Source organism: Myodes glareolus, chromosome 10, assembly GCF_982192425.1.
Source record: "Myodes glareolus chromosome 10, mMyoGla1.1, whole genome shotgun sequence".
NCBI lineage: Eukaryota > Metazoa > Chordata > Mammalia > Rodentia > Cricetidae > Myodes > Myodes glareolus.
The window spans coordinates 12,237,412-12,257,511 of NC_142035.1; the positions used below are offsets into that span (position 1 = coordinate 12,237,412).

Sequence of the window (20,100 nt, forward strand, 5' to 3'; positions counted from 1 at the left end):
TGTAACAGTAATAATGACAGAAAAGAGGTCATGAATCTGAAAGGGAATGGGACAGGGGAGTCCTAGGAGGGGATGAAGGAGGAAAGGGATGGGGAAAATAGTGCAATTATACTTTAATGACAGAAAAGTTAGTGCTGATGGGCAAGTCTGCAGAAGGCAAGCCTTACTCTGCTTGGTGGATTTGGTTGCAATTGTGTGCTCTTTTGTCTCTTTCATTGCAATCTTCTTGCCTTCTATTTCTTCGTAGATGCTGGACAGATACTCCTCTGGTAGGTCTTTACTATCATTGATACCCCGGTTCATTTTAATATATTGCTCTTTTGTCATTTTATTCTTTACCTGAAATTTAAAAAAAAAGAAAACCATTTTTAAAACACTGAAATACCCAAACAAATTCAGTCATGTCTGTGGCTATCATATATGAATCACAAGGCATTTTACCTGAGGGCTGTGCAAATCCGTAGTTAGCATAATAATGGAATACGCCAGGACATAAGCAGTGTCAGCACTAGCAAACAGTGTTTGCCTGGAAGAAAAGAACCCAGATATTAAGCACGGCCACAGTGATGACAGGCAGGAAGAATGGCAGTAGTGGGGACCTGGCCACCAAAAGCAGGCCTACTGCACCAGGGAAGAGTCTTCTGAACAGGAATTATCACCACAGAGGAGTTAAAAGTCCAGCGTACAAAGGGAGCTAAACAGCTTCAAGTAATTTTTTTCTTTTTTTAGTTTTTCAAGACAGGGCTTCTCTGTAGCTTTGGGGCCTGTTCTGGAACTAGCTCTTGTAGACCAGGCTGGATTCAAACTCACAAAGATCCACCTGCCTCTGCCTCCCAAGTGCTGGAATTAAAGGTGTGCGCCACCACCGCCCAGCTAAAGTAATTAAAAAAAAAAAAGTCTCAAGGAGCACTGTGGGCAAGAGTGCAGGCAAACAAGCGCAGGGTGCCAGGAGATGCCTGCAGGTACCAAGCCTGCTAGGGATCGTGCTGGAATGAACGACTCTGTATACTTTGGATGCTAGGAGCTTCTTGGGCCTCCACTGGAGAGCATTATGTGATGCACAAGAGCATCACATAAATTCTTTCTCAGTTATTATTTACTGATTCCATTACCCATTGTGGCACTTAATAGCAGAAATGCAAAGCAAAATATTTATATTATTTTAAAGCATATATCCTGTAGTCTGACATTTTTGTGTTAGGCAAGGAAAGAAAGACAAAACTATGTAGACACTGAGCCACATTACATGCGAACTGAAGATGGAGAAACTAATCTATACACACTACCCTACTAGGAAAGAGAAATCCCAGGATGTACAGCAAAAGGAGAGCCGATAGGGTTTGATCAACTGACTAGAGCAAGGTCTCCAGGCCCATGGAGGGCACACTTAAAGTTAGCTACAAACCATTGCATCTTCACATCAAGTTGTCATGTCTGGTTGGGGTCAGATGACCAGAGGCTGCTCTTGGCCACACACTGGAAGGATTGGGACTGATTAATATGAAAATGGAATTGACCTGGGACAAAAGCGTCATCAAAACATTTCCCTGAGAGTCCCCGCAGTCTGCTCACAGTGCACTCACTCACACTGCATGTGAGACCCACGAGGCCTCAGACAAATTCAGACAAATTCAGACATCTTGGCTTGGCTAGTTATTAGCTGACTAATTTTGGACTGGATTCTCAATCTTTCAGATAGCCTCAGTTTCCCATCCGTAACACAGGCCTGCCACTGATTCAGCACAGCGAACAAATAGCAGGCTTAATGACACTTACCCCTTTCTAAGTTTTGGGTCAGGACACAAAGCAATGGGTCTCACCAAGCTTCTCCATACATACATGTTTCCCCATACAGCTTGCCTCCTCCCAGCTGGTTCGCTGCCTTCCCTAGTTAGTCCTTGATTTTGCTATATGACACTTACATTCCAGCTCTCTTTCTGCCTCTACCCCAGCTAGGATCAAAGTTTCTCTAGTTCCTATAAAAACAGCGACTGACTATTAAGCAACTACAATTAGGGCTGGTGAGATGGTTCAGCAGGTAAAGGTACTTGTGTTGATGAACTGAGTTCAATTCTCAGAAATCACACTAAGGCAGAAGACGTGAACTGGTTCCAAAGTTGTCCTTTAGCCTCCACACCCAAGTCATGGCACTCATGCCCTTCCACAGACATTATCATGCGCACACATGTACAATAATGAACAAAAGAAAATTTAAAACACCCAAGATAAAATCAAGTACTTGTTGGAAGGTTTTATAATGTTACACAGCCACTTCTATAGTTTATTTATCAGTATGTAATCAAAAAAACCCTCTGCGTTCCGCACCATGCTAGCTGTTGTTAGAGAAGAGGTGTCATTCACAAATGAAAGAGAAGACTTTACCTTAGCTTTGTAACCTGCTCCCTTCAATGCTGGTATTGAACCACCCCTAGTCCTTGTTTTTGTTTGTTTTAAGACAAGGTAGCTTAGGCTCTCCCCCACCTCTCACTTCCTTTGCCTTTACCTCTTCAGCGTCAGCACACTCAGTTAGCTACAAGATCTCAGGCAAGTTACTTAACCGCCTTGTCTGCAGCACAGAAACATAAATAATGTTGTTGCAAAGTCTTCTGGGGGATACTGCTTAGCAGAGCTGCAATAATTAAACCCAAACCCCAAAGGCAAAACCTCAAAGTGCAAAAAGGAGGAAGTAGTTGCCATAGCGCTCACTCACCCTTGGTTACATTCTATATATCGAGCGGCAAACTTCTCCATTAACCGGTCAATCTTCTGCGCTTCCCCAGGCAGGCGGAAGCCTTCCAGGAATGTCCTCAAGGCTGAGACAAACTCTTTTTCACAGAAGTCCAGTTGGTCCACATAGGCATACATCACCTCCTTGTTGAACCTCGTGCTATCACCCAGAAATTCGCCAACCTGGGTCTGAAATACATAGATGTATTCACATCTAGAAACTGTCAAATGTGTGTGATGGCTGCAGTGGTGGTGGCGGCTGAAATAAAAAGGCGCTAAAGAGCCCACAGCAGCTGACTGCTGGAAAGCAAGGAAAGATCACCCCTGCTTCCGTATGCACGACAGGTTGTCAGAGAGAGGAAGAGAAGGAGAAACATGAGGCTTACATATGGAGGGCAAGAGACATACCCAGCCAAAGAATAACTTCCAGCAGTCAAGGACCACTTTGGACTCAGACCCTGTCCCCCAAATAAGGAACTGTGGGTCAAAGTAGCATTCATTCTCATCAGAGAATGCTGTACAGTGCCAGAAGAGAGCAAGACTGCAGGAACCAGGGTACAAAGCAGTTCACTCAGGGCCAGTCAAGCTGGAGGTACAAACCAGTGAGACACAACATCAACCCATAGGGCCACATGCTGTACCTAGCCCTGACTTACAGAATCTAGCCGCTCCTCCTGGTGCAGAAACTGGGCAATGTCCTCTACATCTGTCCCCAGCATGCCTTGCTCTTGGAGAAACTGGATTCCCCGCTTGGGCTTCTTGTTGAAGCTGTATCACAAGGAGAGGGGACAGGACACAGGTGGCTGACTTAAAACTCTGGGGCAGAGAGAAAGTTAGCAGGGATACAGCAACTGTCTGACAGTTTCCCCAAGTTTTACCAACAAGTTTTTTCAATTTATTTATTAATTACATATTTACATGTGTGCACATGTGATCAAATATGGACTTGGTTCTGAACCTTTTATGATCAAGTTTGACGGCAAGCACCCTCACCCACTGAGCTATCGCACCAGTGCTGTTCTGCTTTTGGTTTAGTTTTGTTTTTTGTTTTTTTTTTTTTAAAGACAGGATCTCACTTTGCGGTCCAGGCTGGCTTCAAATTCACAGGAATCCGTCTCTGTCTTTGGAGTGCTGGGATTAAAGGTGTGTCTCACTATACTTGGTTTTATATTTTGTTTTTTGAGACAAGGTCCTCACTATATGATCCAACCTGGCCTTGAACCCATAGAAACCCTCCTGTCTAAGACTCCTGGGTACTGAGACCACAGTGAACCACCACACCTTAGCAGCTCTTAGTTTTTGACCCTCTAATTATAGACTTTGCTGCCTGTCAACCAAGTCACTCTCCCCATCTTTAACAGTAATAGAACCCTGGGCACAGATCTGGGCACACAGCCATCTGGTAGACAGGACAGTAGTAACACAAAGTTCAAGCCACTGGTGAGACAGCAGCAAGCATGGGGACTTCTGACTCAGATAAGGGGGTGTTCTAGTATATATGTGTGATGGCTGATGCTGCCATTGTCATCTGATATCACAGATGGGTTCAAGATGCCCAGAAGACTCATCACAACAGTCTCAAACTATCACTTTGGCCCTCCCATCCTTTGCAAAGTAGGTACTAGATAGTTACTTTATGCTTTCTAATAAGGAGAGACAAAACTAACTAATGGATGAGTTCATTTTGCCAAGTCTTGCAAGGGAGAGGGACAAACACAAATAAGCAAGAGCCATGAAGACACAAATAGATAAGGACAGGGAAAATTGGACTTCTTTAATCAGCATGCCTCTGGAAGGAGGAAATAGTGTTCATGTCTGAGGGATTAGGACGACAAAGAGCACTAAGAGAACAGAAGGAGCTCTTCACCATGGTGACCAGGGGACTAACAACAGGCCATGTGTGCCAGTGTGCTGTCAGAAGAGGAGGACAGGCAGGGAAGCAGAGGAGGGGTGAGGCTTACATTTTCAACTATCACACCACTGTTCTCTCTGCAGTGAACTCCATAAAAACTGTTATTTTAGTTGACATGGGGAAAACAAAGCACCCCAGGGATGGTGAGGCAGGAAAACACAGAACTCAGCACTTCCATTCAAAGCCTGAGTGCTCCACTTCAACTGTTAAAGGGAGCTCATTATTCAAAGTAAATAGCATAGAAGACAATGTGTTAAAGTGCACAGAAGACTAGGAAGAAACAAAGACTGAGCAATTATCACAAGGATGGGTTACCATGATGTGTAGAATGTCCTTAAGTTTCAAACATGTGTGTTCAAGTATGGTGATGGCTACAAATTACAAATGGTTCAGAAAAACCTACACACAGCTAAAGCAAACACAGTGAACACTGAGTTTTCTGCTTAGGGAATAGACAGTGGCTTCTTCCAGACGCTTTTTGTTGTATTTTTAAATTTTTTTTGAGATTGAATTTATTGTTATTTTATGAATATGAGCGTTTTGCCTGCATGTATGTCTATAAGCCACGTGCATGGTCGTGTTTCTCAGAGGCCAGAAGAGGGCATTAAACCTTCTGGGATGAGTTAACAGAAGGCTGTGAGCTGTCAAATAAGTGTTGAATACTGAACCTAGGTCATCTGGAAGAACAGCTAGTGCTCTTAATCAAAGAGTCATCTCTCCAGTCCATTTAGTCTTTGGTGGTTTTGTTTTCTCAGTTTATAATGTAGCCCAATCTCAACTCAAGGCTATCCTCCTGCCTCAGCCTCTCAAAAAGACTAGGATTACAGGCCTCAGTCACTATGCATGGATGTTTTCTAAAGTGTTTTTTTTTGTTGTTGTTGTTGTTGTTGTTGTCAGAAAAGGCAAAAAAAAAAGGCCTCCTGAGTTGCACAAAGCTCCTCTGTACAAAGCGAGTCTCCTCCTTTCACAGCCCTATGCTCTCTTTACGCCTAGAAGCCAGGCAGGGTCCTCGCCACAGGTATTTCCCCTGCAAGAGCCAGCCTCCAGTTCCTTGCTGTGGAATAATCCCCTTGAACACAATTTATCACTTAAATTGGTATAATAAAACACTGACTGGCCAGTACCCAGGCAGGAAGTATAGGTGGGGCAACCAAACTAAGGATGATGGGAAGGAAAAAGGTGGAGTCAGAATAGTTGCCAGCCAGATGCAGAGAGAATAAAATGGGCATGACGCACCAAGAAAAGGTACTGCCACATGGCAGAGCATTAATAAGGACTATCGATTAACTTAAAAATATAAGAGCTAGTTAATAAGCCTGAGCTACTGGCTGAGCATTTATAAGCAATATTAAGGATCAGTGTGTTTATTTGGGAGTTGCTGGTGGGAAAGAAACTTCAACCTACAGGTCCTAGAGAAAATGTAGCTTTGTCAAAAGCCCTGAGAGATGGCACAGCCCAGCAGCCACACTCACAGCTCGATGCCATGCTCAATGATTTCCTTCTGTTGTTTGATGACCTCAAACTGCTCTGGGTCATCCTGAATGGTTGTCTGAGTCCCTGAGGACACTGTGGACTCCACTGATGTCACACTGCACCGTCTTGCCATGTCAAGGCCTTTTCCGTCTCCCATTTCCTGATCTGGGAGCCTCTCCTGACCTGCAGTGACATAAAAACAAATAAAACCAACTAAGCAGATAGAACAGATGTGGCTGAGCAAGCTCCAGCTTTGGTGCCCCTTCCTCAGATCTATCACAAGTTTGCATTCTAAGGGGCAAAGATGCCAAGCCTATCACTTAAATACTTTCCTCAGTATCACACAGAAATTTAACATAGAACTCAAACTACTTCTAAAATTCACAAGCAAAGAAAATGCAAACACTTAATAATAAACGTAAGGACTTGCCTTACCAAAATCCAAACTTCCATCACTCTATATAATTCAGGAGTATGGTGTCCACGCAAGCATGGACAATTAGAAGAGAACAAGAAGACTCAGTGAAATTCTCTGGAACCCGGCTTGACTCAGGGTGGTGGCAGGAATGAGGTCAAGAATGGAGGCCCAGGTAGGGCCAGGTCATGGCACAGAAGAAGAAGCCTGCAATGTCTTCATGAAACTCCAGCTCCAGAGATCTGACACCCTCTTCTGGCCTTCTTGGGTACTCGTACTTGTGTGCACAAACTCATTCACAGACACAGATATATAAATAATTGTTTTAAAGTAGGGCTGCAGAGATGCTCAGTAGTTAGGAGCACTTCCTGCTCTTCCAGAGGGTCCAGGTTGGAGTCTCACATCAAATAACTCACTCCAGTTCAGGAAATGTGACCTCCTTAGGCACCCACACACACATGGCACCCACACATAGAAAACAAAAGCAAACCCTTAAATGAGTGAAATAAAATCAATCCTTTTGGCTGAGCAGCTCAGTGGTAAATCCCCTTATTAGCATACATGAGGCTCTATGCTCAGCCTCTAGCACCACAAGAAGCAAAGCCTTTTCTTTCTTATGTGCAATTGTCAGAGTATCTTAGCATAGCTACAGGAAAAGTGAACGAACACCCCACATGTATTAAAAAGAACGAGCTTTACAGTAACTGCAGGAATTTAGGAAACACGACAACTGTCTACCACAATCCTAGAATGACATGTCCCCACCGTGGTGAGCTGCATCTGAAAGGAGGAGTCGCACACATTGCTCACTTACCCAGGGTGGCCTGGTGGTTGGGGTTCACGTACAGATCCTTGCTCCATTCCACCATGCACTTCAAAATGGACACGAGACACTCCAGGCCTTTCTTCCTCAGACTGAGCTCCTAGAGGCCCAAAGTGAAGAGTACAGAGCCTTACCACACTTTACAGTGAGCAATCTGGGGCTCCTGGGCAGTCCTGTGAGGCTGCCAGGGAATCACTAACAATCAGTACTACTACAGACAAACCCAGGGAACTATTACCAGCTGACATGTGCTAATGGTATTTCAAAAGCCCTAGTCATCTCTAATAGTGCCATCGCGGTAAGCATTCAAGTATGACCTGTGTGACTTCCTAAGTGCAAAGGGCTATTGTAGCTTTTTAAAATTGTCTCTATGTGCATGCATGAATATGTGCATATGTACACACCTGTGAATGCCAGAGGACAACTAGAATATCATTCTCAGAAATGCCATTCACCTGCCTTTGGGTCTCTCATTAGCCTGGAGTTCACTAACTAGGCTAGACTAAATGATTAGCAAATTCCAGGAATCCGCCTGTCTCTGCCTCCACAGTGCACTGGGGTTATAATGTGTGCCATCATGACCAGCTCTGTGCATGAGTTCTGGGGATCAAACTCTGTCTTCACGTTTCCCAGGCAAACACTTTACCAACTGAACTCTCTTACCAGCCCCATTAGTTGAATTTTCTAAAGAAAGTTTAGGGCTGGAGAGATAACTCAGTAGTTAAGATTGCCATGCAATCATGAGGACCAGAGTTTGGACCTCAGCAGCCATTAAGCTCGGTGACTGCTCATGCCTGAAACCCTGGCTTTGTTAGGGGCAAGACATGAGGCTTGCTGGAGACGCAGGCTTCCTGCCTAGCAAAGAAAATAAGAGCTTCAGCTTCAGAGAGACCCTGTCTCAAAGGACTAGGCAGGCAGGCAGGAAGGAAGGAAGGAAAGAAGGAAGGAAGGAAGGATGGACGGATTACTCTATTCATTGCTTGTGGAATAAAATACTAGCAAGAAAAACAAAACCTGATAATATTTTAAATACAGTCTTAACCTGTGATCTAAAAAAATTCAATTACTTAGCACATAAATAATTCTGGATAGAACATATACCCTACTGACATATGACATATGACATAGAACATATACTGACAACTGTATTTTATTTTAAGGTAAACTACAGATAAATAAGAATACTAATTTTACTTAAATAGAGTTTTTGTTTTTTTGAGATAGAGTCTCAATATATATGCCAGACCTGCTAGGAAATTGTGACCCTCCTGCCTCAGCATCCTGAGTGCTGGAATTACAGGACTGTGCCACCATACCTGCTACATAGTTAGAATTTCTTACATTTAAAAAATGAACACAAGTTATAGAGATCTCAAAAAAAAGAAAAGAAAAGAAAAGAAAAGAAAAGAAAAGTAAAGAAAAGAAAAGAAAAAAGGGAAAGAAAAAGCCCTAAGGACAGCTCGGGCCTTCCTCAAGGAAAAAGCCCAGATGCCAAGATTCTGTACATGCCACTCAGGGACTGAAAACTGCTTTTCCCCCAGGGTACTCTCTAATGGAGCCTTAACACAGGCACTCTCCGCAGCATATCAACTGACAACTCACCTTTTTACTGTCCTTTCATGACAGCAGAAGCTGTGTGTCTGTCTTTTGTCCCTTAATGTAGGCCAAACCCAGTGACAACTGTATGGCGGCACTCTATGATGTCTATTTCAATGAGTAAACTTTAAAGACAGCATGTACCTTGGTATTTTTACCTGTAGAGGCGTCATCCCCAGCTCATGTCCACTTCTTCCCTGAGCGATTTTGGATAAATCATTTACTAGACGCTCGAAAATGTTAGCAGCATTTAAGTCACAGTCATAGTTGACATAAATATCCACAACACATTGGGCATCTTGGAAAATAACACACATATATTAGAAATCTGGATCAAAGACAAACGATTACATTTTCTTTCTTTCTCTTTCTTTTTTATTGTTGTCAGTATGGGTACGGAACCCATGGCTTTATGAATACTAGACAAGAACTCTACCACTAAGCCCAGACATACTTTCTTTGCTAAAAATAGACTCTGTTAGCCTTTGCCCAAGGTGGCCACATCTTAAGCAAGAAATATGCGCCAGAAGCATGGGGTGGGGTAGTCTACTGTTCTGAGGCCTGCCCACCTCTGTCCACTCAGGCACTCCATTTCACCTTGCAGCAGGGGTCAAAAAGGCCAAAGGACTGAGGAGTCTACTCAGAGGCAGTGTTTCTCTGTCTGCAAAGTCCTGGGATGTCAGAAGATTCATTTAAATTCACCTCAGGCCCAGAGGACAGCAGCACCAAAACCAATCTGCCATGATTACTAAATTTCTAGGATTTACAAAACCTGGTGCTAATATCAAAGGTCCCCTGAGCCAGTTCTTCTACAAGACAGGCGAGGTGGGCCTTTCTCAGTCAGTATGAACGAACCTTTTTAAAAAGAGATTAAAAGGCATATATTTTGCTGGCAGTACTTGTGTACACCTTTACACCTTTAACCCCAGCACTTGGCAGGCAGGGGCAGGGGGATCTCTGAATTTGAGCCCAGACTGATCTACAGAGTGAGTTCTAGGACAACCAGGGCTACACAGAGCAACCCTGTCTCTGTATGGAAACTCCCATCCCAAAAAATATTTTTTTATTCATTTTTTAAAAAAGTATGTGTAAGCTGGGTGGTAGTGGAGAACACTTTAATCCCAGCACTTGGGAGGCAGAGGCAGGTGGATCTCTGTGAGTTCGAAGCTAGCCTGGTCTCCAAGAGCTAGTTCCAGGACAGGTTCCAAGGCTACAGAGAAACCCTGTTTCAAAAAAAAAAAATTATGTGTAAGTTGGGTATGGTAGTACAGACTTTAAACCCCAGCACTAAGAAGGCAGAGGCAGGGGGATCTCAAGAGTTTGAGACCAGCTTGAGCTACATAAGTAAGACTCAATCTCAAAAGAGAAAACAATGTGTATATGTTGGTTTGAAAGTTTCTGCATATGGATGTAGTGCCTAAAGAGGCAAGGGGATGTCAGATCCCCTGGTTACAGGCAGTTGTGAGCTACCTGATGTGGGTGCTGGGAAGCAAACTTGAGTGCTCTATAAGAGAAGGAAGGGCTCTAAACAGCTGAGCTATCACTTCAGCCCTCCAAATGAACTCTGTAATGGAAGGACTTTCTCAATCATTCACTAAAACACTACAAAGAGGAACTGATGATCTTGGTAGGCAAAAGCTTCAGAAGCTGTTCTGAGTGTCCCGGGTGAACGTACCTGCACAAATCCTCGTCAGGGTCTGAATGACCATCCAGCGGTGCTCAAAAGAACTTGTGGATGTTTCTAAAATGTTTAGGAAAATCTCTTTGAAAAAGACCTGTGTGACATGAAGACAAGGAAGGAGCAATGAGCAGTCTCCACTTAGGGCTCAAGATGCCAACACCTTTGGGCCAGGCAGTTCTTAACACTATGCAGAGCAGCCTGGGCAGGCGCAAAGTGGGGGTCCAACCTAGATGGTGGACCTAGCAGGGCCTCTACCCAGAGCTGAGGAGCTAGTACAGGGTCCGCATGTGTTGTAATGTGAGAAAACCCAGAAATTTGTATTTGTGAAATATACTGTATCAATCTGACAACTAATTCAAATTATTTCAAACAATTTGAGCCCAGACAGACATTGGGCTGGGGATGGGGTAGGGTCTGAGCTGAGAATATAGACCAAGACCTTAAACCACTGGTGAGCAGAACTTTTCTGACAAGATCTTTCCCACTCACTCAGAGGTTCCACTAGGAGGGCTAGCTAGTAAAAGGGGTATCTTACTATGGTGGCTAGGCCAACAGCAGCTTACTTGCTTGCTTTTTCTGGAGACAGGATCTCATGTAGCCCAGGCTGGTCCCAAGTGAACTACATAGCTTAGACTGTCCTTGACCTCCTTATTGCTCGGCTTCTAGTGCTAGGATTACAGGCTTGTGTCATGCCTGACTCACAAGCAGGCTTCTCATCTGGCATTAATGTCCCCAAATAAAAACACTAACTGAAGTATGTATGTACCTCTATCTGCATTTTCAAGTGCATCTTGAAGTTTGAGAGAAGAGTAAGAAAAATAGCAAGTGAGAGCTCAAAGACATCAGGCACCGAGGACACGCCATTCTTGGACAGGGCCACACACAGGTACTGCTTAATGGCAGTGACAAACATTTCATGGCTCCTGAAGACTGGGCCAGCATTCTGCAGCACAGAGAGCAGCAGTTGCAGGGAAACCACCTTGGAACGCAGTTCGTGGGACCTGCAAAGGCAACAAAAGACAGTGATGGTGTTGCTAGTAGGTGGAATGTTAGACAGGAGGATGCTTTTAGTTTTGTTTTGAGACAGGGTCTCACTGTGTATAGCAGACCTGGAACTTGTGATCCTGCCTCTGCCTGCCAAATATTGGGCACAGACCAAAACAGCATGTTACTTGAAAAGCCTTTGATCTTTTACCAGCTACTATGTGACCAAGGATGACCTTTAACTTCTGATCTTCCTGCCCCTGCCTCCCAAGGTTCGGTACTACAGGGATGCACACCATGCTCAGCCATGCAGAAACTCCTGAGGCCAAGATTTAAGAATCAGAAACAGCAGAGGCTGGAAAGACGGTTCAGAGGTTAAGAGCACTGGCTACTTTTCCAGAGGTCCTGAGTTCAATTCCCAGCAACCATATGGTGGCTCACAACCATCTGTAATGAGATCTGGTATCCTTTCTGTAGGCATATATGCATACAGAATATTGAAAACATAATAAACAAGTCTTTAAAAAATAGGAATAACATCTACATGCCAACAGGATGAAGGCTGAGAGGATAAGATGGGCCCCTCAGAGAACAAGAACAACTCCTTTTTGTCTGTTTCCAACACAAAGTGTTTAACAGGCAGAACAAGGTGAGAGTTGAGTCTGGAGAGCCAGCTCTAGGCTGGATCCAGTATTCTGCTGCAGATTCAGCCCCATACTCTTCACTCTCCATCTGCATGAAGACAGGGCTGTGACAACACTGTTGCCCTCACAGGATCTAGAATCATCTAGGAGATAAGCCTCTGAGTGTGACTATGGGGGGGGTTAGATTAAGTTAATTAAGGGCAAGACCAACCTGTAATATGGTGCTATGCCATGGGCAAGGGTACAAGACTGCATAGAAAGGAAGGAGGAGCCAAGCACCAGAATCCATCATTCTCTACTTCCTGACAGTGGATGCAAAGTGAACAGCTGCCTAAAGCTCCTGCCACCATGCCTTCCCCACCATAATGAACTGAACCCTCAAACTGTGAGCCAAAACAAACACTTTGTCTTCTGTCGGGAATTTTGTCATAGCAATTAGAAGAGTGTCCAATCCAGGGCTCTTTATCCACCAGCCTCACAGATTCCTCCTACCACTAGCCCAAGGCAGGGTCGTTAAGAAAATTCACTAGGTACTGTGGTGTACTTCTTTAATCCCAGTACTTGGATAGCAGAGGCAGTTGAATCTCTGTGAGTTATCAGTCCAGCCTGGTCTACATAGTAAATTCCAGGCTAATTTTGAGACCCTGTCTCAAAATACAAACAAACAAACAAACAACAACAATTAAAAAAAGAGCAGGTGGATGATGTGGGAGAATTGTCTGTATTCTGTAAATCATATTTTAATAAAACGCTGATTGGCCAGGCAGGAAGTATAGGCAGGAAAACCAGACAGGAAGTAGAGGTGATGCAATGAGAACAGGAGAATTCTGGGAAGCAAGAAAGTTCCTCTGACATTCCTGTGCAGACCATCGAAGAGGCAACATGTAAACTGTCACACTGAGAAAGGTACTGAGCCCATGTGGCTAACATAGATAAGGATAATGGGGTAATATATGTTATAAGAGTTAACAAGAAGCCTGACCTAATGGACCAATCAGTTTATAATCTTATGGGGTCCCGTATGTGATTTTCTTTGGGGTTTGCCGGCTGGGGGGTACTGGGCAGGACGGAAACCCCGACAAGTCGGCCCCCTCATGTTACATATGGCGCCCAGACGTGGATAAATGAATCCACAGAAAGCCTGAGAAAGTTTGGGAAAGAAGAGAGTAAAGTATGTTTTCTTGGTAGCAGCAATTTTTCGGTTCTGCTCTGCTTGCTAGAAGCAAGCAAATACTCTCATCTAAGAGAGGCTTCTTGACTCAGCCTTAGCTGCAAAACCTTACAGCTCATTAAGAGGTCCTGCCACGAAACACTTAAATGCTGTTGGTGAAAAGCTGAACGCATGCTTTTCCGGTTTTCAGTCGTAGCAGGAAAAAAGCTGTGCTGTTTCAAAATGCCGGCTTTCTGGGCTGTCCTGCCAGGACAAACTCTGACTCTTGCAGGCAGGCAGTGCGATTGAGTGTGGTCTCTGAGCAGAATGATACAGCTTGCTTGCTAGCAAGGACCTTGAAACGCCATACAGTTGTGGCACTGAACACAGCTCTGGCTGGTATCTCAGCCATGAGGCTGAAAAGTTAAAAAATGAGCTGGATCTAGCCGTCAAAGCCACGGCTCTCCATATTGCTTAGTAAATTAAAGGCTTATGTAGTCAGAAAAAGAGAGATATACAGTAAAGAGAGATTCAAAGAGAAAGAAAACCTCTAACTGGTTTACACTGTGTTAAAAATATATGCAGGCTAAAGGTTAAAGTCATTAAAAATAAAAAAGAAAGAAAGGGAGAAATAGGGTGTGGTGGTACACACCTTTAATCCCAATGCCTGGGAGGCAGAGGCATATTGACCTCTGTGACTTCAAGGGGCAGAGGTAGATTGACCTCTGTGACCTCAAAGTGTGGTGGGACACACCATTAATCCCAATGCCTGGGAGGCAGAGGCGGAGGGATCTCTGTGAGTTCAAGGACAGCCTGGTCTACAGAGTTATTCCAGGACAAAGATATATACAGAGAACCTGTCTCAAAAAGCCAAAAGTTAAAAGTAAAAATAAAAGAAATAGAGGTTGAAATAAAGCCGCATAAAGATGGAAAACACACAGAGAATCTTGATACTGTGTGTTATTATGCTCTCTTTGAATTGTTTGAATGCTGAGGAAGGAGCAACAGTTGCTATAAGACTTTTGTTTATAAATGCTGCTGAACTAACCCAAGATAGGCATTTTGGCAAATGCAAGGCAAATACCTTGGCTTCAAATTTGAAGTCAAAAGGTATGTTACTTTGGAGAAGAGATTTTGCTTTTGTTTCCACAGAAAATGAGAGGCTCTGGATTTATTCAGAGTTAAGAAAAATCACCTTTGACCAAGGGAGGCCACCTGAAAAATCTCCGACAGGAATAGAGGGCCCAGATGACATAGTTCCACATCCAGAACAGATTCAAGACTGCTGCCTGAGATGATCAAGACTCACAGGATACTCCAGTCAGGACTTGATTATAACTCTAAATTTTCTTTAGGCCCCCATTTGATTATCAGCGCCCCCAACCAGCAGGAAGTAGCCTGAAATACTACGCCCACATTCCCAACAAATGGACTATGGGTATTTTCCTTTGTTTAAAAAAAAAAGAGGGAAATGATGTGGGAGAATTGTCTGTATTCTGTAAATCATATTTTAATAAAACGCTGATTGGCCAGGCAGGAAGTATAGGCAGGAAAACCAGACAGGAAGTAGAGGTGATGCAATGAGAACAGGAGAATTCTGGGAAGCAAGAAAGTTCCTCTGACATTCCTGTGCAGACCATCGAAGAGGCAACATGTAAACTGTCACACTGAGAAAGGTACTGAGCCCATGTGGCTAACATAGATAAGGATAATGGGGTAATATATGTTATAAGAGTTAACAAGAAGCCTGACCTAATGGGCCAGTCAGTTTATAATCTTATGGGGTCCCGTATGTGATTTTCTTTGGGGTTTGCCGGCTGGGGGGTACTGGGCAGGACGGAAACCCCGACAAGTCGGCCCCCTCATGTTACAGGTGGAGAGATGGCTCAGTGGCTAAGAGCACTTGTTGCTTGAAGGTTCAGGTTCACTTCCCAGCACCTACAATTCCCCTCCAGTTTTGGGGAATCTGGAACTCTTCTCATCTCCAAGGTCACCAGGCACTACCTGGTACACATACATACATGTAGGCCAAATAATTGTACACATAACATAAAATAAATGAATCTTCAGGAATGGAAAGATGGCTCACAAGTGAAGAACACTTGCTGCTCTTGCAGAGGATCCAGGTTCAGTCCCCAGCACCCACATGGTGACTCACAACATCAATGACCCCAGTTCCAGAGGATACAAGAGGCACCCACATGGTGTACATACATGCATACAGTCAAAACATTAACATGTACAAAGTAAAACAAAGCTAAAACAACAATAAAGAGAAAATAATATTTTCTAGCTGGGTAGTAAATTCCTGTAATCCGATCACTCGGGAAGTTGGGGCAAGAGGATACTGAGACGAATCAGGTCAGACTAAGTAACATAAAGAGAAGCTGTCTCAGAAGGGCAGCTGTAGAAAGTTGGTGAGTCAGAGGAGAAAGTGGCTCAGCAGGTATTGGCACTTGCTGCCTGAAGACCTGAGTTTGGTCCCTGGGACCCAGGTAAAGGTGAAGGAGAGAACTGACTCCACAAAGTTGTATGATGATTTCTGTGCACACCAAAACACACATCACACACAAATACAATCATAATAAAGTTTGAAAAAATGGAAACCATTCATTAGCCCTTTTCCTAATGGTTGTTATGATGCTCGACAGAAAGACTGAGGGTTATAATGATGAGCAGTCGGGATATCAAGAGCAGAGCCTGGGAAGTACACCGCCCTGTACTTAGAACAACATCTACTTCACTTCACTGTTTTTCACCGCAGTTCATCACTTGGGAAGCCCTGGAGTTGCCCTGCAGTGAAGGACATAAGAACTAGAATCAGTTTTCTGCCTTTAAATAAAGCTGATTTTCTTCTCTCCGCAGTACAGGCACTGTTGGCCAGCCACTTCACTGGGAAGACACTAGGCTTAGACACTGGGCTCTGGGGCTTAAATCTTTGTTCATGAAGCTGAGGTTTCCAGTCAGGGCCAGGAATGGAGTTTGTAGGCATCTTGTCCTTTCACAGCCTCACAAGGAAATTAAGCCCTTAGTCAGTACAAGACATGCAAAGCAAGAACAAATCTGGGCAAGATTCTGGATAGTGGAGACATGGCGGGGGGGACGGGGAGGTGTAGGGACTGCTTGAGTCTGGAGAAATGTGAAACCATCACACACCAACACTGTGGGAAACAGGGGAAGACAAAACACAAAACACAAACTCCCGAGTCATAGGGTAGTAGATGACCAGAGCTGCTGTGAGCTTACTTTGGATCTGGGGGTCCTTCCCCAAGAGGTTTCATGGACAGCTTGCACAGGGAACGAAACACCAGGAAGGCATCCTTCTGCAGAATGTGAGAGAACCTAGCAGCCACTTGATGTCCTTGAACATCTGGTTCCTAAAGTTAGAAACAAAGGGAAATTCAGAAAGAAAATAATTATGTCATGGAAACCTAAATTCCTGTATGTATTCAATTGGGACTGGGGTGGAGGGAGAAGACACAAAATAGATGCTCCAGTTGTGTCACCAGAGAAACTGTAGACCTTGTAGTGGTGGTGCACGTCATTAATCCTAGCATTCAAGAGGCAGAGACAGGCTGATCTCTATGAGTTGGAGGCCAGCCTGGTCTATAGAGCAAGTTCCAGGATAGCTAGAGCTATATAAAGAAACCCCGGTGTGGGGGGAAAGAGAAGAAAACAAAAACAAAGAAGATATTTGTAAGAACTCTAAAGCAGAATGATTGGGGAAAAATGACATGTACTTCAAAATCGACTTAAAAATATTACATCTAGCCAGGTGTGGTAATGCACACTTTTAATCACAGTATTCAGAAATGGAGGCTGGCAGATCTCTGTGACTCTGAGGCTAGCCTGATCTATACAGTAAGTTCCACACCAGCCAGGGATATCAGACCCTGCCTCAAAAAATAAGTAAGTAAATAAATACATTTAGGGTATATATAGAGGTGGCTCATTAGTTAGGAGAACTTGATACATTTCCAGAGAACCACAGTTTGATTCCCAGAACCAAAATGGAAGTTCAAATCATGTGTAACTCTAATCCTAGGGAATTAGATGCCCTCTTCGGCCCTCCCCAGGCACCAGGCATGCACATGGTGTTCAGATATTCATGTAGGGAAAAACACTCAGTACACATAAAAATAGATTTTAAAAATTATATTTAAGCAAATAAAGTAAATATATACAACATATAACAAAGATCAACAGCCTTTACACACAGAAATTCTTAGAATTGATTACAGAAATGTAGAAACCCTCCTCTAAAATGAAAACTGGGCAAAAAAGATGAGTGAGTAATCACTAAGAAAGCCAAATAGAGGGCTGGAGAGATGTCTCAGAGGTTAAGAGCACTGGTTGCAGTTCCAGAGGCTTGGAGTCCAATTCCCAGCAACCACAGGGTAGCTCACAACCATCTACAATGAGATCTAGTATCCTCTTCTGGCGTGCAGATATACATTAAGGCAGAACACTGTGGACATAATAAATAACTAAATCTTAAATAAAATAAAATAAATGCAGCAGGGTGTGGGATCACATGCCTTTAAGGCCAGTATAGGCAGAGGTGGGCAAATCTCTATGAGTTTGAGGCCAGCCTGGTCTACAAAGTGAGTTCCAGGACAGTCAGGGCTGTTACAAAGAAACTGTCTTGAAAAAACAAAACAAAACAAAACAAAAAAAAAAACAAAAAAAAAAGAAAGAAAGAAAAAGAAAAACTAAACTTAAATAATGTTATTAGGGTGGGATTGTTCTCTTGTCAGAATATAAGAATTCAAATGAATGCTGTCACTCAGTTTTAATGCTGGAAGAGAAAATAGCTTTCAATAGACTATAGAAGGAAGGGTAGGATCTGAGTGGTACCTTCCCAGTTGACCAAAGGCATAAAGCTTTCAAATCATTCATTTGTTGATAACAATCTACACACACACACACACAAACACACACACCCCTACCTCCCAGGGTGGCCTCGAACTTGGTACTGCTTCAGCCTCCAAAATGCTGGCCTGTCAGGCATGTGTCAGCATGTTCATTTAAAACATTTCCTCTCTTGCTCTGTGTGTTATGTATATATGCACTTTTTCAGAAATTAAATTCAGTTATATTTCACTCTGAACCAGAGCCTAGTTCATGCTAGACAAGCACTCTGCCTCTGGGATAATTCCTCAGCCCAGAACTACCAACTCAGTGACACTGCTTAGAGAAATTTACCCTTAAAAGAATGAAGGGCTGAGGAAATGGCACACAAGTATGAGAACCTGAGTTCAGATTCCCAGCACTCACATTGAGAGTCAGGTATGGCAGCAGGTATCTGTAACTCAGGTGGTGGGAGGTGTAAACAGGCAGATCCTGGACTTGTTAACCAGCTAGTCTAGCCAATCACTGAGTTCCAGACTCAGAGACTTTCTTTCAAAAAAGTAAGGTGGAGAACAACAGAGCTTTGATCTCTGGCCTTCACATAAGCATTGGCAAGCACATGTACACATATGCATTTGCCTCTCCTCTCTCTCTCTCTCTCTCTCTCTCTCTCTCTCTCTCTTTCTCTCTCTCTCTCTCTCGCGCGCACACACACACACACACACACACACACACACACACACAGGATTAGGCATATATATTCATAAAAGAGGCAGAAGCAGACAGATCTCCGTGAGTGTGAGGCTAGCCTAGCTATATAGTGAGACCTGGTCGCAAAGAAAAAAGTTCAATAGTGATAGTGCATATAACCAACATTAGCAAAGGCAACTGTGCTTCACAGAGTATGAGACCAGGTCTGTGTGACAAACACCTGCAGGGTCCTTTTGCATAGCCATTTCTCTGACAGAGATCTAATTCTGTAACTTCTAAAGCGTGCAAATGAACGGGTGTCTGTATGGGATGTGGAATATGAGATGCACAATGACATACCAGATTATCTGCTGAGGACAGTGACTGCCTGTCGTCGGCTATGCCATTGGTCTGTGAGTTTTCATCAACTCCTGGGTGAACAGCGTATTCCTGGCATTCTAGGGTACCCAGGACTCGGTCAGGCTCCATCAGACCATGCTTTTCTGCTGCTTCTTAAGACATAAGTACAAAGTCATTGCCCAGTGAGTGTACCCCAAAAGGCTGCATGAACCAGACAGCAATTGCTCGCTGACTCAGTGCTGCATGCCCCCTCTTCCTAATCCCTACAATACCGTGCTGCTTAGGCTTCCTGCCTGATTTTCACCCACAACCTCACAGCTAGGGCCACAGCGGTGCCTAACTCCCCACAGGGGTTCACTCACAGCACCTGCAAAGCTGTGAGGTACAGCAGTTCTGCCCACCCATCCACTTCTGAAAAAGACAGGAGTAGCAAAACATGAAAACCAAGATTTTATTTAAAGGGTTAAGGTTAGTAACATAAGAATTAAGACACAGTTTAAAAAAACAAAAAACAAACAAACAAAAACTTAGTCACAAGGAAAAACAGACCTGAGCTTCCTGGAAATCATGTAAAAAACAGAAATTACATAAATGTTATCATTCAACTAAAGAAAACATATCTAATCCTGAGCAAAACAATGACTGTGGATGGAATCTATTACATAGCTCCTCATATATGCACATGACACTGAAGAACTCAAGCAGTCTTCAAAATGTTTTTTGTTTTGTTTTGTGTTTTTTGAAGACAGGGTTTCTCTGTGTAACAGTCCTGGCTGTCCTGGAACTCTGTACAC

General features: G+C 43.7%; 1 protein-coding gene across 3 annotated transcripts in view; it reads right to left on the reverse strand.

Annotated features, from left to right (window-relative positions):
• The window catches only part of Arfgef2 (ARF guanine nucleotide exchange factor 2), an 81,549-nt gene that overhangs the window by 30,626 nt on the left and 30,823 nt on the right, over positions 1–20,100 (reverse strand). For 2 of the 3 annotated variants that reach the window (XM_048441111.3, XM_048441109.3), the window contains 11 exons: positions 19,307–19,458; positions 16,652–16,782; positions 11,394–11,628; positions 10,622–10,721; positions 9,105–9,244; positions 7,342–7,450; positions 6,112–6,295; positions 3,384–3,495; positions 2,711–2,916; positions 442–526; positions 168–339 (listed from right to left, as the gene is read on the reverse strand). In XM_048441111.3, the coding sequence (XP_048297068.3) occupies positions 168–339; positions 442–526; positions 2,711–2,916; positions 3,384–3,495; positions 6,112–6,295; positions 7,342–7,450; positions 9,105–9,244; positions 10,622–10,721; positions 11,394–11,628; positions 16,652–16,782; positions 19,307–19,458 (1,626 nt within the window). The remainder of the gene's footprint in view (positions 1–167; positions 340–441; positions 527–2,710; positions 2,917–3,383; positions 3,496–6,111; positions 6,296–7,341; positions 7,451–9,104; positions 9,245–10,621; positions 10,722–11,393; positions 11,629–16,651; positions 16,783–19,306; positions 19,459–20,100) is intronic. The other variant, XM_048441110.3, reaches the window with a different exon arrangement.